Source organism: Apaloderma vittatum, unplaced genomic scaffold, assembly GCF_000703405.1.
Source record: "Apaloderma vittatum isolate BGI_N311 unplaced genomic scaffold, ASM70340v1 scaffold16502, whole genome shotgun sequence".
NCBI classification, from domain to species: Eukaryota; Metazoa; Chordata; class Aves; order Trogoniformes; family Trogonidae; genus Apaloderma; species Apaloderma vittatum.
The window spans coordinates 29,808-53,904 of NW_009704359.1; the positions used below are offsets into that span (position 1 = coordinate 29,808).

Sequence of the window (24,097 nt, forward strand, 5' to 3'; positions counted from 1 at the left end):
CTTTTCCCTGGTCCCTGTGTCATTTCACTGGGCTTGGCAGGGTGGTGCCTTAGCTGGACAGTGATGGAGGAAGAATGCAGTCCCAGGAGCTAATTCTGGTTTCTCCAGAGTCAGGGTAACCAGGTGCAGCCTGTGTGCACCAGCAGAGCAGCCTCAGCCACTGAAGCTGTGTTGAGGACACATCAGGATGAAGGTATTGGTGCCATCAAGGGACTTCAGATCTGCTCAGGGGGACTTCAATCATTTCTGCTTGAGATGAAGGGCAAATTTGTGCCCTGAGTCACGGAATATCTGGATAAAAGTGGCAGGATGGTGCCAGGTTGACACCGAGCTCGAGGCCAGGAAGGCTGCCCTGCCTGGGGCTGCTGGGCTCAGGCCGATGTTGCAGCACGGCCACCAGCACCGCGTTCCTGTGAGGGCCCTTACAACATCCGTGCACGGTCTCTGCAGAAAACCTTGTGTGACGAGTGTGACGAGAGCACTAAGAGGCCAGAAACGCAGCGTTAACTGTATCAGCTGTGATCAGACGTGTGACAGTCATGATGTCAACCTAACCAAAGGCCAAGAGGTTGGCAAAGTGGGGGAAAGCAGCGAGAACAACCACTGGTTTGGGGGCACAGAAGGCCAACGCATTTCGAAGGCAAGAAAGATGCAGACATGCACAAACATTGTCCCACGTATCTTCTCTGCAAACTCTGGAAGCAATGCAATTGATGTCGGTAAAACTAACTGGGAAAGAGGAATATGGAACAAGATGGAATGTCCCAGTAAAACTCTCCCACAAGGAGAGGGCAGGCATGAAGAACCGGCTGATAACATGCAAACATAAACAGAGAACACCAGCCGGGGCCATTCCAAAGGCTGCACTTTGGTGGCAAGATGTGCGTTGAATTGGTCCAGATGTCTAAAGATGAGAAATCTTCCCTACAGGGACAGCTGGAGCCAAAATGCTGTGATCTGCTAAGTTACAAATTGTGTTCTTTTATTTTTATGTTTTTCCTCTTGTTTTCAATTTCTGTGATCAAGAATTCACTCCTGTTGCTTTCCTGGAACACACTTGTTTTTGTTTTCAGCTTGCTTGTATAAAGACTGGTGAGAGGCAAGCCTCCTGCTTGCCCTAAGGACGCAAACTTGCATAAATCTGACTCATGACTCATTTCCTGAGGATGTCTTAGATTGCAGACAAGGTTGGGGATCTCAGGAATGAGGGGTGAGATTCCTGAGAAGATGCAGAAACCTTGCTGAGATGCACATTTCATCACATACCAAGTTAAAGAATAAAGCATATCCCCTCACTTGGCATCATTGGGGTGTTGGTCAACAGCCATCTGAAGATGAGCCAGCAGTGTGCCCAAGTGGCCAAGAAGGCCAACGGCAAGCTGGTCTGTATCAGCAATAGTGTGGCCAGCAGGACTGGGGCAGGGATTGTCCCCCTGGACTTGGCACTGGTGAGGCTCCATTTCCAACACCGTGTTCATTTTTGGGCCCCTCACAACAAGAAAGCATTCAGGTGTTGGAAAGTGTCCAGAGAAGGGCGATAAAGTTGGTGATGGGACTTGAGAACAAGCCTGATGAGGAGCAGCTGAGGGAACTGGAGGTGTTTAGCCTGGAGAAAAGGAGGCTGAGGGGAGACCTTCTTGCTCTCTACAACCACCTGAAAGGAGGTTCTAGTGAGGTGGGAGTTGGTCCATTCTCCCAAGTTTTGCCAGTGGAGTTTTAGGTGGGGCATTTAGAAGAATTTCATCACTGAAAGGATTGTCAAGCCCTGGCAAAAGCTGCCCAGGGAAGCAGTGGAGTCACTATCCCCAGAGGTATTTAAAAGACCTGTACGTGTGGTGCTCAGGGACACAGTTTGGTGGTGGACTTGCTGGGGTAATGTTTGGACTCAATGATGTTAGAGGTCTTTTCAACCTATATGATTCTATGACTCAGTGCCTTGCCAAGCAGGTAACCCCAAAGCAACTTAGAGACCGAGCAAAACTCTGACCTGCCACTGCTGCACACCACACGCTGTGGCTACGTGGCCTCCACCAGGTCAGGCCTGTCCCCTCCTGGAGTGTGACGAGGACCCTTTCTCAAGATAATGTCACTTGCTGGAGCTCCAGCTGCAGAAAGCCAACATCACAGAATCTCAGAATCAGAGTCACAGAATTGCTGAGGCTGGAAAAGACCTCTGAGATCATCAAGTCCATCGGAGCAGAGCGTTGTGTGAAATGTGACTTACCTCTGGATTTTGTGCTGTGTCTGTGTAGGAGCGCTGAAATGCTGCTGCCATCCCTACCCACTGCCATTTGCGCCCTCTCTTACCGTGCCTGCATGAGGCAGACAGTTCCCACAGGGGCACAGCAGGGAGGAGGCAAACATGGATGAGCCTTACTGCTCAGAGCCCTGAGTGCAGAGCATCACGCTGGGATGAAGGGATCAAGCTCAAGAACATGCAGAGGTTAAAGCAATGCCTAAGAAATTTGTGTTTTCTGCATGGAAAAGATAACAAGAACAGGAACCACAGAATGATCTTCCATAGCTGGTGCCTCCGTGAGATAGACAAGAAGACAGCGCAGTTTCCGATGACACTTTTCTAAAGACCAAGCAGGAGAAAGAAACTTGTTACTCACAGGATTCGGAGGCTGGGCAGCTGCTGGCACATCCCTCTGGGCAGTAAACGGATGCCTGCTCGGGTCAAAGTCCTAAACGAGTGGAGGAGAGAGAAGAAATGGTGTTACTGAGACCCAGCGTACAGGCTGGGTCTCAGTACTGGTGCTGGATGGCTGCAGGAGAGATGAGAGACAATACCAATGGGATAATGAAGTACCTGGAGAGCAACAAAACCTGACTTGGAAATGGGCACTGCTGCTGGACCTGGTAAGGGTGAATGTGTCTGTAAGATATCCTGGGAAGTTGCTGAGTGTTGCATTCGCTGCTCCCCTTGGCCGCCTTGAGGGAAGGTGGCAGCGCTCTCTGTGGCATGCTCTGCAATCCCAGTTCCCCAGATGGGGAATCTGCCTGGAGCCACAGCTGCCTCATAAACCCGTGTACGGAGGTTGGAGAGTGTGTTCCTGGGCTCCAGAGGCAAGGCATGGCCAGGTCATGCTCCTGGGTTGGAGTGCTCAGCTGTGCTGCCAGTTTGGGCCCGGCGTATGGACCACTGCCCTCGAGAGGACAACCGTGGGTGGCCAGAGACAGTGTGTCCTCCAGGCTTCTGCCATCCTGGGTCTGGTCGTGTGAGGATGGGACTGGACCAGTTCCAGGAGACCCCAGACCAGCTGGCAGATGTGTAGCAAACTCAGCAGATGTTTCCTGCACTGTGCTACCAGGGATGAACCCAGGACGGGCAGAGACACTGGGTCTCAGCAGATGACACCAAAGCACTGCACCCAAAGGCTCACTCCTTCACAGACACAGAAGGGAAGGAAGGAAGGAAAAACAAAATAAAAAGAAGATTGGAGCACGTTCAACAGTACCAAGAGAGCAACTCACGGAGAGAAAAGCTGCTTTCAGGAGCCACAAGGGGTGAAACGAAGCAGAGAGCTGAATGCCCAGGGAGAGGCAGAGCTGAAGCTGGCCAACTGCACAGCGCTGTGAAAGTTGTCCTCGCTGAAACAGCCTGGCCCGCCTTGAAGGAGGAAGAGCACAAATAGCAGGGTAAAAGGGAGAGAGTGGCCACTCACAAAACTTCTAGGCTGGTGGTGCCTTTAAGGTCTGGGAATTCTCTGATGTCCGTTGCACCATTGAGTGACCTGCAGAGAAACGAGAGTGCAGTGAGGTGGACAGAGGATCCAGAAGCACACGCAGCTGCCCAAGGTCCTAGACCCATCAGCTGTGGTGGCAAACCTGCTTCCTCACACCCCAAGGGGGTGATCAGAAGCCTGTACCCAGAGGTGCCCCTGCCATTGGCTGGGCAGTGGAGCAGATGTCTCATGCAGCGCAGATAGAGTGAGCCAGGCATTTCTATGCAAGGAGACTTGGCAAGCTCAGACCCTCCCCCAACCACTGACATTCTTGGCATGATCTCTACCCAAATTAGATAAAAAAATCCTAAACAATTACCATAGGGAATGTAAGCAGGGCATCCCACCCAAGCCTCCCAGAGTCTATACATTTGGAGCTGAAGAATGCGTGGGTATTTGAAAGATTTATTTTATTTGCCTGAGTATGTGTTCCTGCAGCCAGAGGTTGGGTGAGGCTTATAAATAGAGATTTTGAGGTTGCCTCTACCTCAATATTTACTGTTGTGCCACAACAGGTTAGCCAAAAAGCCAGGCAGTCTGGGCCAGCCAATGTGGAGCAGCCGTTCTGTTCCGGATGGCACCCACCACATGGTGGTGTTCCTGGAGCAGGCTTAGGGCTGAACGTGTGAAGGAAGCCCTGTCACCACTGCCTGTACAGGAAGATTATTCGTGCCATGTTATGGGACGTGTTCCTCCACATCTCCATCTTGCAGAAGAAAGCAGTGGCCTTGTGTTTGGGCAACTGCACAACAGCGCAGGGCTTGCTTGAGCAGCATGCAGCAAATGTAGTGGCACTTGTGCGTGTGGTCTGCAGCTGTGGAGACCCTAGAACGCTCCAGGGCCTGCCAGTTAGGTGTGCAGGAGGATTGGATTGCTCCCTCCAAAATGCCCTTCTCAAAATTATTCTTCTGCAGTGGAGAACACCTGCAGTGTCTACTCCTTGGCTCACTGCCTTGAGGGCTGGCCAGAATAGTGCCATCAAGTGCCAATAGTGCCTTCGGTTGGTGTAAAGACTCCAGAAAACAGGAAGGGAGAAGGCCTTTAAGGTGTCCAGCTCAAAGGGCTTGGACCTGGGATATGTTGCCTCTCTGAGGATGTCCTTGGGGGACTTACTTACAGAGTGTGGAGCTTTGGCAAGTACTGGAAAGCAGACTGTCCAACAAACTGGATGGGATTGTCATAAAAATGGCTGCAAAGGAAAGAAGTAACTGGTTAGATTCTGCTGTGCATGAAGTGATCCTGCTGCGGATCAAGAGCCCTAGAGCAATTAGCAGCAAGCTGTGCAGTGCTGGCTATCCTGCGAGCAACCCCAGGCTCTCCCACTAGTCTGTTTTGGCTGAACACTAGTACAAATGAGGTCTCCTCCTGCTCTGACAGGGCCCTTTAGGGTCCAGCTGGACCAGGAAGATGCAAAGCCCTCCTTCAACCCTGCTATAATGCTGGGAAACACCTTGCACTTGATGACACTTCCTTTGATCTCACCTACCCACAGCACCAGGATCTTTCCTGCCTGTCGCAGTCAGTGGTGAGAAGTGAACGCTTTTGGAATCCAAGTAGCTTTAGGAGGAGTTGGATCACCTCCTACGAGAAGCACTTTTCCCCACCAACTGTGAAAGACTTTAGATGGGCAGACCCAATGAAGACAAGAGTATTCTGGATGTATCTCACCCCCATGTCACTGCAAAGATGATGCCGAGGGAAGATGGGGATAAGGGCTTTTGTCACTTGCCATGATTTCCAGTATCAGTGTGGTTCTGGGAAGAATTGTCCAAAAATCTCTACCTGTGTCTGGGTCAGCAGAGAAATGAGCTGGCAACTGGGTGTATTTATCTGCAGTCCTTCATGTCCATGAGTCTGGGGAGGACACAATGATCTGGTGTCCCAGCTCCCCAACACCTACAGCTACTGCTATAACTGTCCAACAGCTTTTCTAAACACAAGGAGTAAATGCAGGGAGATGTCAACCAGGGCTTAGAAAATCCTGGTTTGCACGGCAAGATGTCCATGAAGACCACCCATACACCGTTCCTTTGCTATCAGTCTGTACTGCAGCAAAGTTCAGCTGCAGGGAAAGGAGAGCCCATGGCAAAAACCTGGGGTGTAGCTGAGAAGGACCTCACTTCAGCTTGTGTTGGCCCATATAGAACTAATGTCCAACTACGGTCATGCTGACAACTGTCAGAAATCCCAACCAAAGACATCGGGAAATGCCCCTTTCCGGAGGATGTAAGGATTTAGGAAACATTGTTTAATTTTCTTACATTGTTTGGAGCAGGGGATTCCCAGCAAATGCGTTCTCTGGAATAGCTTTGATGTTGTTGTTATGAAAACCGCTGTTGGGAGAAACAAATAACTTGGTATTAATGGATGAGAAAAGCTTAGAGACACCTTCTTTCCTCAACACTTTTCAAGGCAGAGAGCCTTCAAAACACACATAAAATAGGAGGTGTAGGCTCTGTTCCAGCTGTAGCATCATCCCAGCAAGTGAACAAGGTCTGTCCTTTGGCAGGACAAAGCCCAAAGCCCTCATTCTGCTGTATTTACTCGGTGTGTCACTCCACTGAACCCACCAAGAATACAAGGACTGGAGTTTTAACACCTTACAGGTCAGGAAACAAAATACACTTACTTTGTACCCTCCAGGAATTAAAATTTTTACGGATGGTCTCCATTATAGGTCCACAGCTGTTAACCAGAATGCAGCCTAGCATGAATTGTTGGCCCATGTGTCCTGGACATCACAGGCTGCCATGAGATCCTGTGTTCAGGACCAAGACCAGGCACTGGGTGATGCCCGGTTTGTTTAAGCCCAGCAGAGTCTGAGTGATTAGTTGGATGGCTGTTTGAAATTTGCCTCATATTGAGTGATGGGCATTTCAAAAGCCATCTTGAAGTGTATTAAGGAACTTATTCTCATTTTGAATGTCAAGCAGTGCTGATATCTGGTCTGATCAGAGAAATGTCCTGAGAATTTTTCCAGTAAAAGAAAAAAGTCAAGCCTCACAGAAGCACCAAAGCAGCTGCTTTTGTTCCACCTCAGCGTGTCACACTGGTGACACAGTCTTGTGGACCCAACTCGACCCCATCTTGGGGCTTCTACCTCTGTGGGTGTTAAGGGGGATGGTTTCCAATTTTGAGTGTCTCCCAGGCTGGCTGGCTAGAGGAGACAGAGCTAGTCACCAAAACACTCATAAACTTTTGTAATTCGCTCTTATAAATTTGTCCTAAGGGAGATCAAACAGTTTCTGCATGTCAGAGGAGGTGTCACAGGGTCTGCAGAAGCCAGGGCCTCACAATAACACATAGTTGTGGTCCCAGACCGGGGAATGGACGTGAGAAGTAGCTGGAGATCAGATGGACTTAGAGTCCCTCAGGTGCCACAGGAGAATGAAGCTCTGCAGGAGGAACCTGCTCCAAGCCTGATGGGTGATCTCCCATTGCCCTCCACCAGCCGCAGTGCAGAGACTGATGGTGAGGTGATTAGAGCTGATGGAAATCAAGGGCATAAACTGGTTTTACGTGCATGGCAGAGAGGGCTGGGAAAGACGAATAAAGGCTTGGACCGAGTGCACTCTTTGAGTCAGAGCACACGCGATGCTTTGTTGGTCACTCTACATCGGGGAATGCTTTTGAGAAGGAATTAATAGAAAATCTCACAGCTCCTGCAGTCGGCCCAGCGTCCTGATAGCCCCAGGGAATTCCAGCAGCTCATTGTAGTTTAGATCCCTGAAAAATAGAGAGGGAAAAAACATTCATTAATGTTGCTGTAGGAGCTCAACCGAGTGTATCTGTGCTTTGAAGACATGGAAACTTGGTTGTTAAGCATGGGAGACAGGTTTTTCCTACTGTGCTGATCTAGCCACTGCCTGGAAACAAAATCTCACACATTCCTGAAGCAGGAATATTTCCTGCTAGGAGCACTGTCAGGCGGGAGTCAGTCCAAGCCATGGCTGCTGGTGTCTGGACTCCTTCCCCGCAGGCCCCTCCGTGCCCAGTGCTGGACCGTGCTGCAACTTCACATCTCCAGAGTGTCCTGTCCCCCTCTCCCAGGAAGTCACCCCCAAGGGCTTTGCCTATGAGTTGTTTTTCCTGCCTTTCCAGGTCAAAATGGGGGGTTATGAAGGACAAGAAGAGCAGTGTCAGTTGTGTGGGCCCCATGGAAGGGCTTCTCTGGGCTGCCTCACCCTGTGGTACAGAAGGTATCAGGGGACCATCCCCTTGGTCCTTGTCCTGGGGGCACTGGATCTCCCTGCACTGGGACATGCTATGCCTGGGACCGGTGGGAGAAGCAGGCTATGGGAAAGGCTAAGTTTTCTTCTGATGTTTGGGGTGAACCCCACATTGGAAACTGTGAGCCAAAGGTGGATACCAAGAGGTATCGACACTGATGAGCATCAAGTTTGATTTGCAGTATCATAAATTAAGTAAAATATAGTATGTTGGTCATAATGATGTATTGGCCCTGACTTGGCAACAAAAGAGACATCTGAGCCTGAATGAAAGCTCATGTGTCCTATTCATTCTCCAAGGATGGGCTGGCACCTCCAGAAGAAGATTTATTTGAGCTACTGGGCACTGCTGGCAGGCTGGGAGGAGCAGCCCCCTGAAGGTACCAATCCTGCTGTTGGCTGGATGGGGCCCATGGAGCCTGGCTGGGCTTTAGATGTGTAGCACTGCTCCTCCAGCATGTCCATTGCCCTCGTCTGAGCGGCACTTCCAGCTGAAAAAGTAACTTTTGACCCCATCCTGGTCATCCCACAGAGCAAGACACTGAAGTCTGAAAACCATGCGACTGCTTCCTACCTGCTTGAAACTCACTGAGTTTTAAGTGGTAGATACTTTGGAACATGAGGGTAATTGCTGGCTCCTGGAGATTACTGTATAATTACACTTAATGGACCTCAAAGTAATTACCATGTAACCTGGATTGTGGTTTACGGAACAGAAATAACCCTGCATTTACACAGCAATGAGTTGCTGCCCAATTACCTTGTAATTCTCATCCTCTGGGCCCAGGCATAGTAATTACGTTATGATCTCTCTTGGCCCCCCTCTCGCTTACATAGTCTTCTCCTTTACCAGTGTCCCTGCTTGGGAATTACTCTACAGCACCCTCTCAGCTTTGCCCTGTAGGTATTTACTCAGTAAATCCACCCGAAGAGTCTCTCCAAATTGGTCTTTGCTTGCGCTTTCCACACTCCAGGCTTCAGTGACTTTTATGTCCGAGGGAATACATATGAGGGAATTACAAGATAGGGGACAAAATCAGAAGAAAAATGTGGAATGAGGTTGCCTGGGGTAGATTTTGTCTTGTGTAGCCCTGAGAAGGTCCATATCAGAGCTTGTTGCCGGATTCCCTTTGCAGCCCCGGCTAACGTAGAGTCACAGAGTGATTTGGGATGGAAGGGACCTTTAAAAGTCAAAAAGTCCAACGTCCCTGCAGTGAGCAGGGACATCTCCACTTAGATCGGGTTGCTCAAAGCCCAGTCCAACCTGAACTTGAATATTTCCAGGGATGGGTCTTCTATGACCTCACTGGGCAATCTGTTCCAGTGAATCACCACCCTCATTGTAAAAAATTTCTTCCTTATATCCAGTCTAATTCTACCCTCTTTTAGTTTAAAACCACTACCCCTTGGCCTATTGCTGCAGGCATTGCTAAAAAGTCTGTTCCCACCTTTCTTACAGACTTCCTTCAGGCACTGGGAGGCTGCTATAGGGTCTCCCCGGAGCCTTCTCATCTCCAGGATGAACAACCCAACTCTCCCAGCCTGTCCTCACAAGAGAGTTGCTCCAGTCCTCTAACCAATTTTGTGGCCCCCTCTGGACCCACTTAAGCAGGTCCATGTCCTTCTTGTGCTGAGGACCCCAGAGCTGGGCACAGCACTCCAGGTGGGCTCTGACTGGAGCAGAGCGGAGGGGCAGAATTCCCTCTCAATCTGCTGGCCATGCTGCTCTGGATGCAGCCCAGGATGAGATTGACCTTCTGGGTTGCAAGTGCACTTTGCTGACTCATGTTCAGCTTTTCACCCACCAGTACCCCCAAGTCCTTCTCTGCGGGGCTGCTCTCCATCCCTTCACCCCCCAGCGTGCATTGATACCAGGCACTGCCTCAACCCAAGGGCAGCACCTTGCCCTTTGCCTTGTTGAACCTCATGAGGTTCACACAGGGCCACATCTCAGGCCTGTCCAGGTCCCTCTGTATCACATCCTTTCCCTCCACTGTGTCAGCTGCACCACACAGCTCGGCAAACTTACGGAGGGTGCGCTTGATCCCACTGTCTGTGTCCTTGAGGACAATATTAAACAACTCTGGTCCCAGCACTGACTCCTGAGGGAGGTGGCAGGTCCTGCTACAGCACGCTTTGTCTCCCCACACCAAGGGCTATTTTTTCTCTTCCAGTTACAGAGGGAGTCTGGATGGATTTGACGGGATTTGAGGGATTTGATCAAATGAATCGTGCTCCTGTAGGCCCTGCCTCTCAAGGTCTGAAAAGGGTTCATGTAGTTTAATAACTGCTAGTGCTGGCCATCAGCAGGAGAGGAGAACAGGGCTGGTGACAACACCATGAGGTCTGCCTCTCCTCCATGTCCAACCTGCAGAATAAATAGCCCAACACACCGTGTGTTGCCTGATCTAGTTGAGAGGCGTCCCTGCCCATGACAGGGAGGTTGGATCAAATGTTCTCTAAGGTCCCTTCCAGTCTAGGCCATTCTAGGATTCTATGATTATATGATACATGCCTGCTCATATGCCTCACCCGTTGCAAGTCTCACGTAGCTCGTTACGAGCTGCTGGGATGCTCTCAGCCACTTTCTGCTGGTAGTGCCTCTCAGGCATCTGTCCCCACCACGGCTGAGCGCCCCACGTTCTACAGGCCCCGTCACACGGGGGAAGTCAGGGCAGGCCGTTCATGATGCACATCCCTCCACTGCGGCTCAGGGAGGCACGGGAGTGGGTTTCCAAAGGGATCGAGCAATTAGAAGTGCAGGCAGGACACTGCTGGGCATTTTGAAAGCAACAGTCAGATCCAATTAACCTCCAGATCACGCAGAATGAAATCAGAGACCATTAGCAGCCTAAGCTGACTGACAGTCCCACATCTCTGCCTGTGTGTAAAGTGCTTAATGCCTTTAAAAGTCTCACCCCGCAGTGACTTCCCAAGGTTGCAGTGAGATTTCCCATGAATGCAGGGATGTCACTCCAGGCCAGGGGTCTGCCTGCCTCGCTTCCCTCCCTTGTACCACACACTGAGGGGCTGGGATGAACCTGCGTGGTGCCAGGGGACCGACTCTGGAGCAGAGGCACCATCAGCCCCAACCCCAAGTGATGCTGAGCTCATCGCCCTCGTGTCGCTGGCTCTAGGGGAGGATAAGTGCAACGGCGTGGGGCTGAGGCTCTCCCCAGCAATACCCGACGTATCTGTGAGCAGCTGATGGATGGAAAATATTGCCCAACAAAGAGGAGGCTTGGCTCACCTCTGATTCACTGACAGAAAAAAAGATCTGTAAGCAGTATTATTTGTAAGGAATAATTCAGGGTGCTGTAATATTTGCTCCTGTCTTTCTCTAAAAATGCATTTCCTTTCCAGCCCACGACTCTTCCAGGCAGGCTGGTCTTTCATCAGCAGATGAACATGTTATTCGTACCTCCGCGTGTGTGCAAGTATGTACAGGACTAGTTCTTCCTGAGCGAACACACACCTTTCCCAGCCCTGGCAGCATCTCAGTGCCTCCCTCCCCCCGCACTTGACAGATACAAAGAGCATTGTGTTCAGCAGCTCCCTCTGGGTAAAAAAAAAGCCATCTCGGAATGCTGGCATACACCAAGCTTGTTGGAAAGTGGAAATGCAACCAGGTGTAGTCATGGTGCTCCAGCCTGGATGCCAGCAACCCCAATCTCTTCAGGACAGACAATGTGCCCATGCTTGCTCCTGCCCAGGCTTCCTCATTTTCGGTGAGGTGAGCCTCCCTCCCGGAAAACAAACCCAGCTGTTCCGATTAAGAGCTCCCCTGAGTGCTGCTTGCAGCTGACTGCTCTCGATCAGTGTGCCGCTCGCACCACCCTGACTTGCCTCCAGTGCTGCCCTGTGCCAATCCCCACTGGTTTCAGTGGGGTTCACCTGGTGGGAGGAGGCTGGAAGATGGTGTCATCCCAGGTGTCATCTCTTCTCTGCTCTCCACAAAGCCCAGACCCCAACCAGGACACAAGGATGGCTTCCCTCTCTCTTCTTCCTTCCTAGAACTTGACTCAGGCTCTGGTTCAAGCAATGACCCAGAAACAGGCTCTGACCTCCACCATGAGGGAAGCTGTGAGTGTTTCTGGCAGTGGGGAAATTTCTGCTCATCTAGTGACATTCAGTCCTTGGGTCTTTCCCCAAATGTCTCATATCAGCACGGCCACATCCATCCCAGATATGATCTCATTTGGCCCAGCCTGTGCACCTGGTGGTGCCTATCTGGAGCTTCTTTATCAGTGTAGGGTCAAGGCAAAGGGGAAAGAGACCGGGCTCAGTGAGGCAGGGAGGAATTTGCATTTTGGCTTCAGTGACCACAAAACTTTCTCCACTGAGCGTGTCGGTGAACTAACAAATGGGTGGATATAGAAAAGGGACGTGCTGTAGAAAATGCCTTCGTGTCTCCATTCTCTCCCTGCCTCATCTGAGTTCTGGATGATGTGGAGAAAGTTGTATAAAGCCAAATGTGCCACCAGGTGCCACCATCTCCACTCCACTGCACTGCTGTAAGACACATGGGCTGGAGTGGCCATGGGGCTGCCCAGGGAGGCCTCTTGGCCTGAGGAAGATGGACTAGGGACTGCTGGGGTCTCAGCCGCCCCGGCTTTAGGGTCTGCCCCAAGGCTTTGCAAGGTACATATGGGGTCCCCCAGCTGTGGGGTGCTGCCCTTTTTGGCAGACCTAAGAATGTGGACCCAATGCCAGCGTTACCTGGTGGCAGGATGTCAATGCACCATGAATATGGCTATGCCAAAACGATAGGGGAGCCCCATAGCCCCATGAAAAGAATAATGGCCATGGCATAAGGAAGCAAGTTTTGCCCATTATCATGGGCTTTGGAAGCAAAATCACTCAGCAAAGAGGTTCAGAAATGATGTGCAAGAGAAATGACTATTTAAAAAATCACTTTCCCTAGTTAGGCTCCAAGTTACCAGCTCCAGGCATCACAGTGGGATGTGGAAAGGAGCCTTGTCTGTTCTTCTAGTTAAAATGAAAACCTCTTAAATGTCACCCAGTTTGCCCAAGACACAATGAACTGGCTGGCTTTCCATTGTTGTTATTTCTAGAGTGAGCCTATAGCTTCGTATTTGGAAGATCTTAACCAACCCTGTTGTTTATTTAGAAATAAAAGTGAATTGACATCAAAGGCACAGTTATTTTGGGCTTTTACTGCCAGGGTGATTTGAAGCTGACAACATGCAGCCTGGAACTATTAATATCTTCAGTCAGGCCAAAAGGAGGGAAGGAGGGGAAAGACAATTTTCTGCCTGTTAGGGACTATTAGTGGTTCCACACAGGAAGCCAAAAAAAAATTATATAGTACTATAAATTCTTCCATAAGCCACAAAACACCACAAATTTGCAGCTAATAAACCTGAAGATGCAGAGAGATTAGAAGCTGGAGATGGGACATTTGCTATTTCAGTCCCAGTGTAGTTTGAGATGTTACTGCTGTGTCCTGGGGGGAGATTTTCTGCAGCCTCTGATAAGCACCTGCATTTCCACCTGTCCTGTGCTGGCATCTAAGCAAGCTGCCAGTAAATGTAATTACCACTGCTGATAGTCATGCTGGTTACTGTGACCAAATGAAGCCCTGGGAATGATTTAATTGGTAGTCTGAAAGCCCAAGGGGGCTGTCGTGACCTCTTGCCTGGCACCAGCCAGACGGCTTTACCCTTATATCAAGGTCATGGCTTGTGGTTCAGCTGAGAAGAGCTGCCTGATTAGTCCAGAGTATGAAAAGTAACTCTACTGTTAGGTGCCATATTTCTGTTGTGTAGCATCAGCATAAACCCTGCTCTCCTGGTAGCAGCTAACACATAGGAGGAGTGTGGGACCTTCCCCAGCACAACCTGGATGATGAGATGCAGCAAGTGCTTGTAACATGGGAAAGGAGGGAAGGGGGATGATGCGAAAGGACCTAGAGCATGTGTCCAACTCCAGCCAGCCTGGAGCTGTGCACCCACCCCAAAACAGAGACATGCAAGAGAGGGATGCTCGAGTGCATACAGGAGACAGAAAGGACCTATCACAGGATTCATCTGCTAGTGTTTTAATTTGGGAAACTAATCACGTCCTAGAAAGGGCCATTTTTGGCAAAATCTAAGGAGAAGCCTGGCAGTGATGGAATGTGGCAGAGTTCATGGGCTTCCCAAAGGAGCAGAGGTGGACCTCCACACCGCGGGAAGGTTGTCAGGTACTAATGGTACCTGATTGCTGCCAGGAGCAGGCAGCAGACTCTGTACCTGGATCCATTCTGACAGCCTGGCCTGGGAACATCCCAGCTTCTCGCTTACATGGTGCTGCACTGTTTTATGGGGTTTACGTGGCACTGAAAGGTCTATTGCTGGGCTGAGGGGACCTGTCTGTAGGTCATGCCTTGTACACCCGCAGCCACCAATCCTTCCTTGCACAGCTCTGTTCTCCATTTAAAAATGCAGCAGTGCCCAGAATGTGTCTGTTCCAACCAGCATTTCTGTCTGTTCTCTAACTGACGAAGGTACCGGATTAAATATGTTTTCAATTCTGTTTGATTTATTTAACAAGGTTGAAATACGCCTTTGAGAACGGGATCTCGTGGGGGGTCCTGGAAGCACAGGCGTTGCCATGCACATATCGTTTACAAGACACAAAAGGAGCTGACCACAAAGCAGAGCAGCGGGGACCTCGGTCGCTGGGATGCACAGACAATAACCATGGGGCTGATGACTCAGGCAGGGGAGGCACGGAGAAGGCTGCTGCACTTGGCTAGGCAGGGGAAGAAGGAAGGCTCGAGGAAGTCTTCTCTACAGCAGAGCGCTTCCGAACTGTGGGAAGGGAGCTGGGGACCTCTGCCTGCCCCTCAAGGTGCCCAAGTTGCTGGTGACCGGCCCCTGGACCCCCACATCATGCCGCCGCGGAAAGGAGGGAGCGTGGGGTGGGGGCAGACCTACTGTGCATCAGCATATCCATGGTGAACACACGCCCGCAGCTTCCCTCTGCTGCCATTTCTGCTGCCTGTGGTGTCTGTTCCTCTTTTTCACAGGCAATCAGGTCACTCTCACATGTTCCTAGAGGCTGAGACTTCCCTCCTCCTCCTCTGGCACGTGCAGCAGCTCCTGCTCAGCTGCTCTTTGGCAGAGTCTGTGTTTGAGGGGAGGGATTCGAGCAAAATGAAGCCCCAGGAGCCAAAGGAGTTGGGGCACAGCAAGCATGGCTGGAGACCACGGGGTTGGAAGTTTGCTGTCTGTCACTGCAAAATCAGTGGCTCCAGGGAGGGGGAAGCTGGGCTGGCAGGGTCCAAGAGGGGTGATGTGGGGGTTTGGTGGGGCAAAGGGAGAGTAGGCAGAGTCTTGCCAAGGAGGTGAGCATTGCAGTGGAGACAAAAATCTGTGGAAAAATGCTCCAGAACTACCTTTTCACTTTCTTTTTTCTTTATAATCTTGCAAACTATCCTGTCTGTTTGGGGTCACGTTCACCCAAAGCTCAGAGCCTGGTTGGAAGGTACCCGGCTGGTTCAGAGCTGGAGCTGCATCAGTGAGGACACATTTCTGGCAGTTCAGGCTTCTGCTCTTAGGAGAGAAGTTGCAGCAAACTGGGACCAGTTGGCCCAAGGAGACTGCAGGAGGGAAGTGTCTGGTCCCCATGCTCCCAGGCAGTGCTTTGTCCAACTGCCAATTCCGTTTTACAGGTGGCTTTCTCTGTTTGGCAAAGTAACTTTCCCTTTACATGATGATCGGAGCAGGCAATGAACTTTATAGTTCTTGGACCAGACACAGGGATCCACGCAATCGCGGCTCTGAGCTGTGGTCCCTCCTTCCAAAAACCACCTGCCCCTTTCTTTTCTGCTCCCAGGCAGTGCTTTGTCCAACTGCCAATTCCGTTTTACAGGTGGCTTTCTCTGTTTGGCAAAGTAACTTTCCCTTTACATGATGATCGGAGCAGGCAATGAACTTTATAGTTCTTGGACCAGACACAGGGATCCACGCAATCGCGGCTCTGAGCTGTGGTCCCTCCTTCCAAAAACCACCTGCCCCTTTCTTTTCTCCATTGCCCGAAATCTGGGCACCCTCTGCTGAAGTCCTCTTCCTCCTCTTACAGGGCAGGGGTGGGACCGTGGAGCTGAGCTGGCTCTCATGAGGTGCCTGGGGACACACAGCAGGGCTGGAGGATCAGGATGCTGAGGAAGGAACAGAGCGGCTCGGTACAGCAAACAGAACATTCTTGGAGGATTTGAAGCCATCAGCTACTTTGGGAATTGCACATACTGGGATCAGCACCAAGAGACTGCACGAAAGGTTTCAAATTAAACATGCTAGTGGGGGCAAATGCTACCTGAGGAGGAAGGTAACACTTGGCAGACAATTGTCCAGGAGAACAGCAAAGCCTGCCTGGGTATAAAAGGGTTAAACAACTCTTGTATGAGCTGTGGTGGAGATATTTCCCATTTTCTTCTTCCTGCCGTCATTGCCTGAGGTGCACTTTATATTAAATTTTTTTTTCTTTTTGTCCCATAGAAAATCCAACTCTCTGGAGGAGTTGGTAGGTTCCAGCTCTGCTCTGCATTTACAGACTCGACTAATTACCCGGATAATAGGGCAGTGCGCTGCGAAAGCCTGTGGTAAGGGCATTTCCTGTGAGGCAAGGTTAGGCAGATAGAACGCCTGGAGCCACAGGGTTTTGGAGTCAGCCCTTCTGGGAGACGTTTTTAATTTATTAGCGCTATTTTTCAAAAATAAATTAAAAGGTTTTTAAATGAATGGAGATTTGCGCTCTCCAAGTGATTTATCTCCTTTGTCTGAGGAGCAGAGGAGCTGGCAGGGATGTGTATGGGGAGGGAGAAGTCAGAGAGATAGGAAGCAGCGGGGTCATCTCAGGCGGAGGGGATGGGCCCTCTCCAAACTGCTTCCCCCTCACATCCATGTCATCTGGAGATGCCCGAATAAACAGAGGAGCGATGCTTTTGGGGCAGATCATTGTATTTTGGCCATAGCCTGAAAGCCTTCAGCATTTTGGGCTGGTCCTGGGGAGCAGCCATTTGTTTCCCATCCCTGTCACCCTGGAGCCACCTTAGCTCTGCCACGGGCTGGGGAGACAGGACACTGCCAAGACATGTTTTCGCTGTCTGCCAAAGTCAAGGTCTCATCTGGCTGGGCAGAGAAGAGCCCTGGCCCCTGTTTTCGGTTCAGCCCATGCTCAATATATGTGGGGCACTCGGCCATGTCCATGGACAGGACCACTGTGAGGGCCACAGCTCTCCCTTTTCCATTTCTCCCTGTGTCTCAGCAGCTCAGCTGATTGGGGGATACGTGATGGCTTTCGTGATCGGAGACCCTGCACGTACCCACGGCAGGGCACTGCCAGCCCATCCGCTCCCGAGAGTGGAGACTTGCCAGAGCTGCTGTCACCTGCCTACCCCGTGTCTGAGGCTCCAAGCACTTGCCTTGATGGGTTTTCTTACCACATGTGTGTGGCAGCTGGTACTCAGGGCCACACCTCCTCACCCTACTTGGGCAAAGCAGTCCTAACGGGAGAAAACCACACTTTTTTCTTTGTCCCCATGTGTTGCCTGATCTATTTGCGAGGCATCCCTGCCCATGACAGGGAGGTTGGATTAAATGATCTCTAAGGTCCCTTCCAGCCTCGGCCATTCTGTGATTCTATGATTCTTTTCTCCAAGGCAGATCTCCCAGCCCAGGGGCATTTTCAGTGAGGTTTTGGTGGAAGACTTGGGAAGAAACATGCAGGAACCCCTCCACTCCTTCAGCTGCTGTCTGGGGTCTGCCCTGGTTTGCCATGGGAACATCGGCAAGGTTGAGGGCTCCTAATAGCAGTCAGGCTGGGAAATGCTAAATGATGGCTTATGTGAGCTGGTGTTTGGAGCTAGAACTTGGAGCCAGCTCTGAAATTCAGCTTTAATAATCAGACGCTCTCCCCATGGCTCTCTGTGAAGTGCTGTATACACGTGCACACAGACACACACACACACACACATGTAAATATATACATATTTGGCTGCATAGTTTCAGGTCACCTACTCCTTTCATCCCTTCATCTTGCAGAAACAGTGACTTGGGGCTTGGCCGTCTGTGGGGAATTCATGCATTCACCTTCCTCTCCTGAGCTGATCTGTGGAATATTTATATTCCAGGGAAGCAGAAGGCTAAATTCAGCATTATCACAATCTGGCTATTGAGGTCCGAGTCAAGCACTACAAGGCATGAGGCAAATGTTCATCAGCCTTCAGACTGTGTTTGGAGTGGCTGCAAGGCTCCAGAACCTTAGGACATTGGTCAGCTTTCCAGAAGAAGGTGGTAAGGAGGAAACCTGAGCACACCACCAGTGTCACTGTGGAAATTCACGTCACAAGGATCTGCCCATGAGAAATACTGTCCTCAGAGTGCAGTGGGGAACTTGGCTCCTGTACTAGCACCATGCAAGCCTTTGGATGACATTTTCTCCTTGCTCCTCCTCTGAGAACACAGCCCTGCCTCCCACAGCACTGCGCCCCCAGGCCTGAGTACAAGGTCAGAAAGTTTCCAAGAATCAACCTCTGTCACTGCGTGTTGATGCTCCTGGGTGCAGCTGACTTCTCTTTACGTCAACTTTTCCATAATCATCCCACTTTACCATGCTTATGCTACAGAACGGGTATGATACAATCCCCCTCCCCTTCTTGCATTGTTAAAGATTGAGAAATTAAGTCCAACATAACCAGGAAATGTAAAAGTTAAGATTCTTCCATCTGAGTGGCAGGAAGCTCCAAGTTTTACAGAACACATTAAATGGCTTAAAGGGCATTGCACTACAGGTTTTGCAAGGCAAAGCAGGAGGAGCGAAGCAATGGGAAGAATAGTGCGACTGGAGGCTCAGCCCTTGACACGTCTTGCTCCTACTGCTTGCAAAAGATGGTGTTTCCCTCGACTTTTCTTTTCTCCTTCATTTCTGCACCACCCCCCCCCCCCATCCCAAGCCCTCTCAGGATTACTCCACCCCACTGCACCAGGTCCAAACGCTTCCCCTTGGCCACAGATCTTCCCCCCTGGTCATGCCTATGGATCACTGGTACTCAAAATCTTCATGCCCAGTTGGCCCTGCTCCGCTCACCCTGCTCTGCATCTCCTACAGGCACCTCTGAGATTACACCTGATTTAGAGGATGTGGTTCCTTACCTAAAGGGGCTACAGGAGGAACGTGTCACATAAGGACATTTACACTCTCATTTACTCTGTGTCTTTTGGAGAGGGCTGAAAAATGCCAAGTATCACGCACTTTGACCATCTAATACCTGGTTTTGTGGCCCTGCAATGCGTGGGCTTTCTTCCCACAGCCCTGCAGGCTTGGTCTGTGTCATCTCTCATGGGAACTGGTGAGGGAATCTCACTGGGTTTCAAGGCTATTTCGAAACCTAATTGGGAATCTGGCCAGAGTGGCTCTGACTTGCTTCCAGCCTGCCTGCCCAGGTTTCCTTCCCAGGAAGGGGAGATTGGGGGGGCTGGTGAACAGCCAGATCTTGCTCTGATCCTGGGGCTGCTTTCTCCAGCTACATGCTAGTGTTGGAGTGTTTGAGGCATGATGGGCGTTTCACATCTACCTGCCCCTTCATCAGCATGGAAAACAGAGCTGCTCTGACTCTGTACCTGCCAGAGCTGACTCGTGAACATTAGCTGCAGGTCAATGCAGGGGAAACATAAAGTCATTCATCTGGCTTCCCTTTCTAGATTTGCTGCCCTCCTAAAATACCAGAGCCAAATTCTCTTCAAGAACAGAGATGCTCCACTGGGATCTATTGCAGAAATGACAGGACTCTGGGTAGGTGTCAGGTGTGGTTGTGCAAAGGCAGGCTACACAGTGCCGAGATCAGCAGGGAGCAGTGGGTGCCATTTCTCTTGAAGTTTTGGTCACGTTTGATAAAAATAGAAGTTTCCTTGTCTAGCTGAATGTGAGAAGAAACATTTTCCTTAGGGGAACAGAGGCTTCTGCACCTAAAACCTCCAAAGCTTTTCTGAAAAGCCCAAAACGATTCTTTTCCTCTCAACTTCTACATTTCTTCAACTACTGTGCCTGGCTTATAATCAGCATCTGGCCACAAATACTCATTTTAGGAACCCTGGAGAAGTTTCTTTCTTCACCAGCTTCTCTTACCATCCTGCTGCCTTCCAGGAGGTAACGCCCACGGGGTAACTGAGAGCACGGTTTGGCCTCCACAAGCCGAGAAAACGTGCTAAGTGCTGTCAACAGAATGTAATCATAATTCGAGTTAAAGGGTATGTGTGGAGATTGTAATAGTCTCCACATGCACAGGAGCTGAGAGGTGGTAGGTAGATGCAAGTCTAGCAGCTTGGCTGGACTGTTACAGCCAAGTGCTTGGGTTTTTTTTGCCACAAAGTTTGGCCAGCTTTGGTCCTTGGGGCAGATGAGTGCTGGAGATAAATATGAGGGAGGCGGCTCCACTTGAGGAACAACATGTTCCTTGAAGATCGGTGACTTGAAATACTTGCTGGCCTCGAGGTGAGAACCAGATGCTCAGACCAAAAGGAGCAAAAGGCATTTCACTCATTTCTGAGGACACTCCAGTATGGTCATATGTTGAGGAGAGCCTGGAGATCCTGCCCCCAGCACTGTCCTTGCAGCTGCAAGCAGCTCATGGAGGATGGGGGCTGTGGGTTACCCACTTGCACAAGTCCATCCAAGCCTGGACACAGCGCTCAGGCAGAGCCCTGCTCCAAGGGGACAACTTCTGGAGGTCCAGTACTTCCAGGGCTGCCTGGTCAGCAGGGACAGGACCTCCACTTCTGCAACCCTGCAGAGAGCCACACAGTGCTCATGTCCCTGCGGGGACTGAGAGCAAGCGAGGGAGATGCTGAGCTCCTCTGAATGCTGGGTGACACCTCAGAGGGGCAACAAAAGACAAAGAAAATGCTTGAACAGGAGCAGAGGGGAAGAGAGGGAAAATGAGCTTTCAGCACAGGTATCTACGGAAACTGAATTATCTCCCAGGTCAATGGAAGCCCTTTAGTATTTCCCACAGTAAATAAGGGACCAGTTTCTTCTCCTGCAGCTCCATCCTTCTTGGGAGGGGCAGCAGGGTGGTTTTACCCACCTTGGCTGCAGAGTAAGGTGGTTCTGATGTAGGCTGCGATGACGCTGCGTGGTCTGCTTGGGTTAAAGCCCAAACACAGTTTTCTTCCACCAGCAAGTCCTCCACTCCTTCCTGCAACTTGCCTGCCTTTGTGCTGCCTGGATGCCATGACTCTGCCCTCATGTATTTGCCTGGGCCCACCAGAAATGACTGGGGAGAAAGCCAAGCTGGCACAGTGACAGTAGAGACCCTTGGGTCACCAGAGGAGATCATCCAGCAACCTCCCTTCCCACATCAACCCTGGCACGGTTCAACCTCTCCCCAGCTGAGCCCATCTGGGTGGCCCCGGGATGTGCCAGCCTTAAAGTAAGAGACAATATGTGTCATGGTCCTGCCCCTGAGGAGCGTGTCAAGGGACCGAGGGCTTGTCTGATGCTTCCACTCTCACCCGATTGCTGTTGCTGTCACCGTGCTGGGCACAGACAGACCCTGAGTGGCACTTGAATGCTGGGAAGTGTCACCTCTTTTTGCTGTGACCCAGACCCCCCTGCTTTGCCCTGGCAAGGAGCCAGGGGCCTGACTCTGACCCCAACACTTGCATGGAGGGACACGTTTCTACAGAACTGGAGGCAACAGGCACCTCTCCCAGTCTTTCAGAGCTTTGATTTGTTTACTGCTTGTTTGTGTTTCCTCCTAGGCCAGAGCATGGCACATGGGACCCAAGCAATTCATATTGCTGTCAAAGGCGCAGTGTGAGCAAGGCAAGGCCGTCAGATTTATGCTTCTGAGTTCAGGGTGACTTGTCTACTGCTGATGAAGATGTGTCCTGGAGGAGAGTTTCCCATCTCCCCCTGAGGTTTCCTGACACATTGCCTCCCCAGCCATGCCAAGAACATGGTGCGGGATGAAGTCTGATGTCTATGGGTGATGCCAGGAAACATGAGACCATCTCGAAGAGAGATATTCCACAGATCCCCCAGGATTTTACCAGTCTTGAACTCAAAGCCAGACCCTCATTTTGGTGGAGTTAGGTGTTTAGGAGGCTTTGGGACCATGTGCATATGATGAGAAGGTGGGGATGCTCCCTGAGCAGGGCATGCATGCAAACTCTCTGGATTGCACCAGGACTAGACTTGTATTCAGGACCTCAGAACCCCCTCCCAACCCCTCTACCCACATGTGCAGCTGCACCACAGCCAGAACAACTTGTACAGACTCAGGAAGAAAGTCTGGTCTGCCACGACTCCAGGAAGCATCGTGCCCTGGGTTAGTGCCCTCAGAATGTGGTGACAAGTGAATGTGCAGTGGAGCTGACCCAGAGACGCCAGACCTTTCCTGCACACACTAACATTTTTGGAAAGAGGAGAAAATAGATGACTCACAGGGTTTCCAAGTTGTGCAGCCCATCAAACCCGTTGGCTCCCAGGCTTTGGATCCGGTTGTTGTGCAGGTGCCTGTGGGCAAAACAGAGATGGTCAGTGGAGGTGCAAGCTGAGCCACGGCACAGGGACATCCAGCAAGCTGAGCTCAGCCTGGGCTGGGACAATGAGTGGCGTTGTGGGGTCTCTCTTGCCCCGTGAGAAACAAGCTAGGTGCAGTAATGCAGAGCAGCTACTGAGCTCCCATTTCTCCCAGGAAAGCCAGGCTGACACAGGAGTTTCCCCAAGATCTCCACTTTTACAGCTGCCAGGTGACTTTGGATGAACATGCTTAAGCAAGAAGTGTAAAGGAACACCCTAGATCTCACCTTACACTGGGCCCAACCCTACAAAGTGCTGTGCGGCTTCAAAAGCTGTGCATGGGCGCTGAGTGCTACTTAAGGACACAGTCGTATTTGGACTCTTCAGAGCCTTAGCAGCAGCTAGAAGGCTTGGAGTTCAAAATCATCCTGTTAGTCACAGTTTATTATCTTGCAAAAAAATCGAAAATGCTGCCAGTTCCTGGATTAGTTCCACAATGATTGCAGTGAAAGTTGACTTCAGTTTAATGCTTCAGAGTGTCTGGCTGAGGTGCGGGGGCCATGCGACAGGCTGATGCACATTCTCTACACTAAGGTAGCATTTTTTCCCCTGCGTCCCTTCATCCTGATGCTACCTGCCAGGAACACCTAGTGCTTAAGGGCTCTGGACCTCCCAGCCTTAATGCTGGTGCTGGAGAGCCATGTGCTGGGGGGCCCTGGCTTGCAATGTCACCTGGGGTATTTTTGCCTTGGAAGCTCCCCAGGTGATGAGTTTCTCTGGAATCCCATCTGCTGAGTTCTCTGCTTCTATGGGATCCTTACTCCCATGTTTCAGATTTTTGGCAAACTCAAGACCTTAATTCCCGGATTCTTCCACTCTGATTGTCAGGCTGTGTATGTGTGTGCACATCTGAACGTTTTTGCCATCTGGCTTCCTTTACAGCTGGTGGGAGCCACATGGCTCATTGCGCATTTCTATCTGAAATCCCACTCAAGGGCACCTTGAAGTCTTTACAGAGAGACCTGGGAGCAATCTGAGGAAAGTCTACTGAGAAACGGAAGACAACACGCTGCTGCCCAGCCTCTGCTTAAGCACATCATTGATGTCCATCCTTGCACTAGGGTGGTCTATGAGGAGAAATGTCCACCCAGGTGGTAAGGTCCTCTGGCGCAGGACACCCTCTTTGCTCTCTGTCAGAGGAGGTTTCCTCATTAGTTCATTTTACTCTTTTCACACAGTACCACGTGGTTAATCCGCTGCCACACCACTTGCCTTTGGGGTCCTTTTCTCCCTTGCCCACGCTCAGGGACGCACCAGCCTTTGTCCAACACTGCTGCCTCCTTCCAAGAGCCTGGGGGAGACTCCACATTGGCAGGTGGATCAATGGCTTTTTCGTTATTTGCTGCTTGATCTAAATCTGTCTCAGCTTGAAAAATCTCTCACTCCACCTGGATTCAAGCGTGAGCTGTTTGGCTGAGCACCGGCAGCTCCCGCTGCCAAATATTCTGGGGTAAAACAGGAGGGAGCTGGGAGCGGAGGAACAGCCAGGCTCTAGGGCAGTTCGGTAGGGGCTTGCAAAACAGAAACCAGCCCAAGATGGATGTTTGCTGT

At 50.8% G+C, this 24,097-nt stretch overlaps 1 protein-coding gene across 1 annotated transcript in view; it reads right to left on the bottom strand.

Moving 5' to 3' along the window:
- The window catches only part of LGR6 (leucine-rich repeat containing G protein-coupled receptor 6), a gene marked incomplete at its 5' end in the record, with an annotated part of 79,712 nt that overhangs the window by 15,992 nt on the left and 39,623 nt on the right, over nucleotides 1-24,097 (bottom strand). Inside the window, 6 exons of the mRNA XM_009865021.1 lie at nucleotides 2,616-2,687; nucleotides 3,669-3,737; nucleotides 4,846-4,917; nucleotides 5,990-6,061; nucleotides 7,386-7,454; nucleotides 22,409-22,480. Of these exons, the coding sequence (XP_009863323.1) occupies nucleotides 2,616-2,687; nucleotides 3,669-3,737; nucleotides 4,846-4,917; nucleotides 5,990-6,061; nucleotides 7,386-7,454; nucleotides 22,409-22,480 (426 nt within the window). The remainder of the gene's footprint in view (nucleotides 1-2,615; nucleotides 2,688-3,668; nucleotides 3,738-4,845; nucleotides 4,918-5,989; nucleotides 6,062-7,385; nucleotides 7,455-22,408; nucleotides 22,481-24,097) is intronic.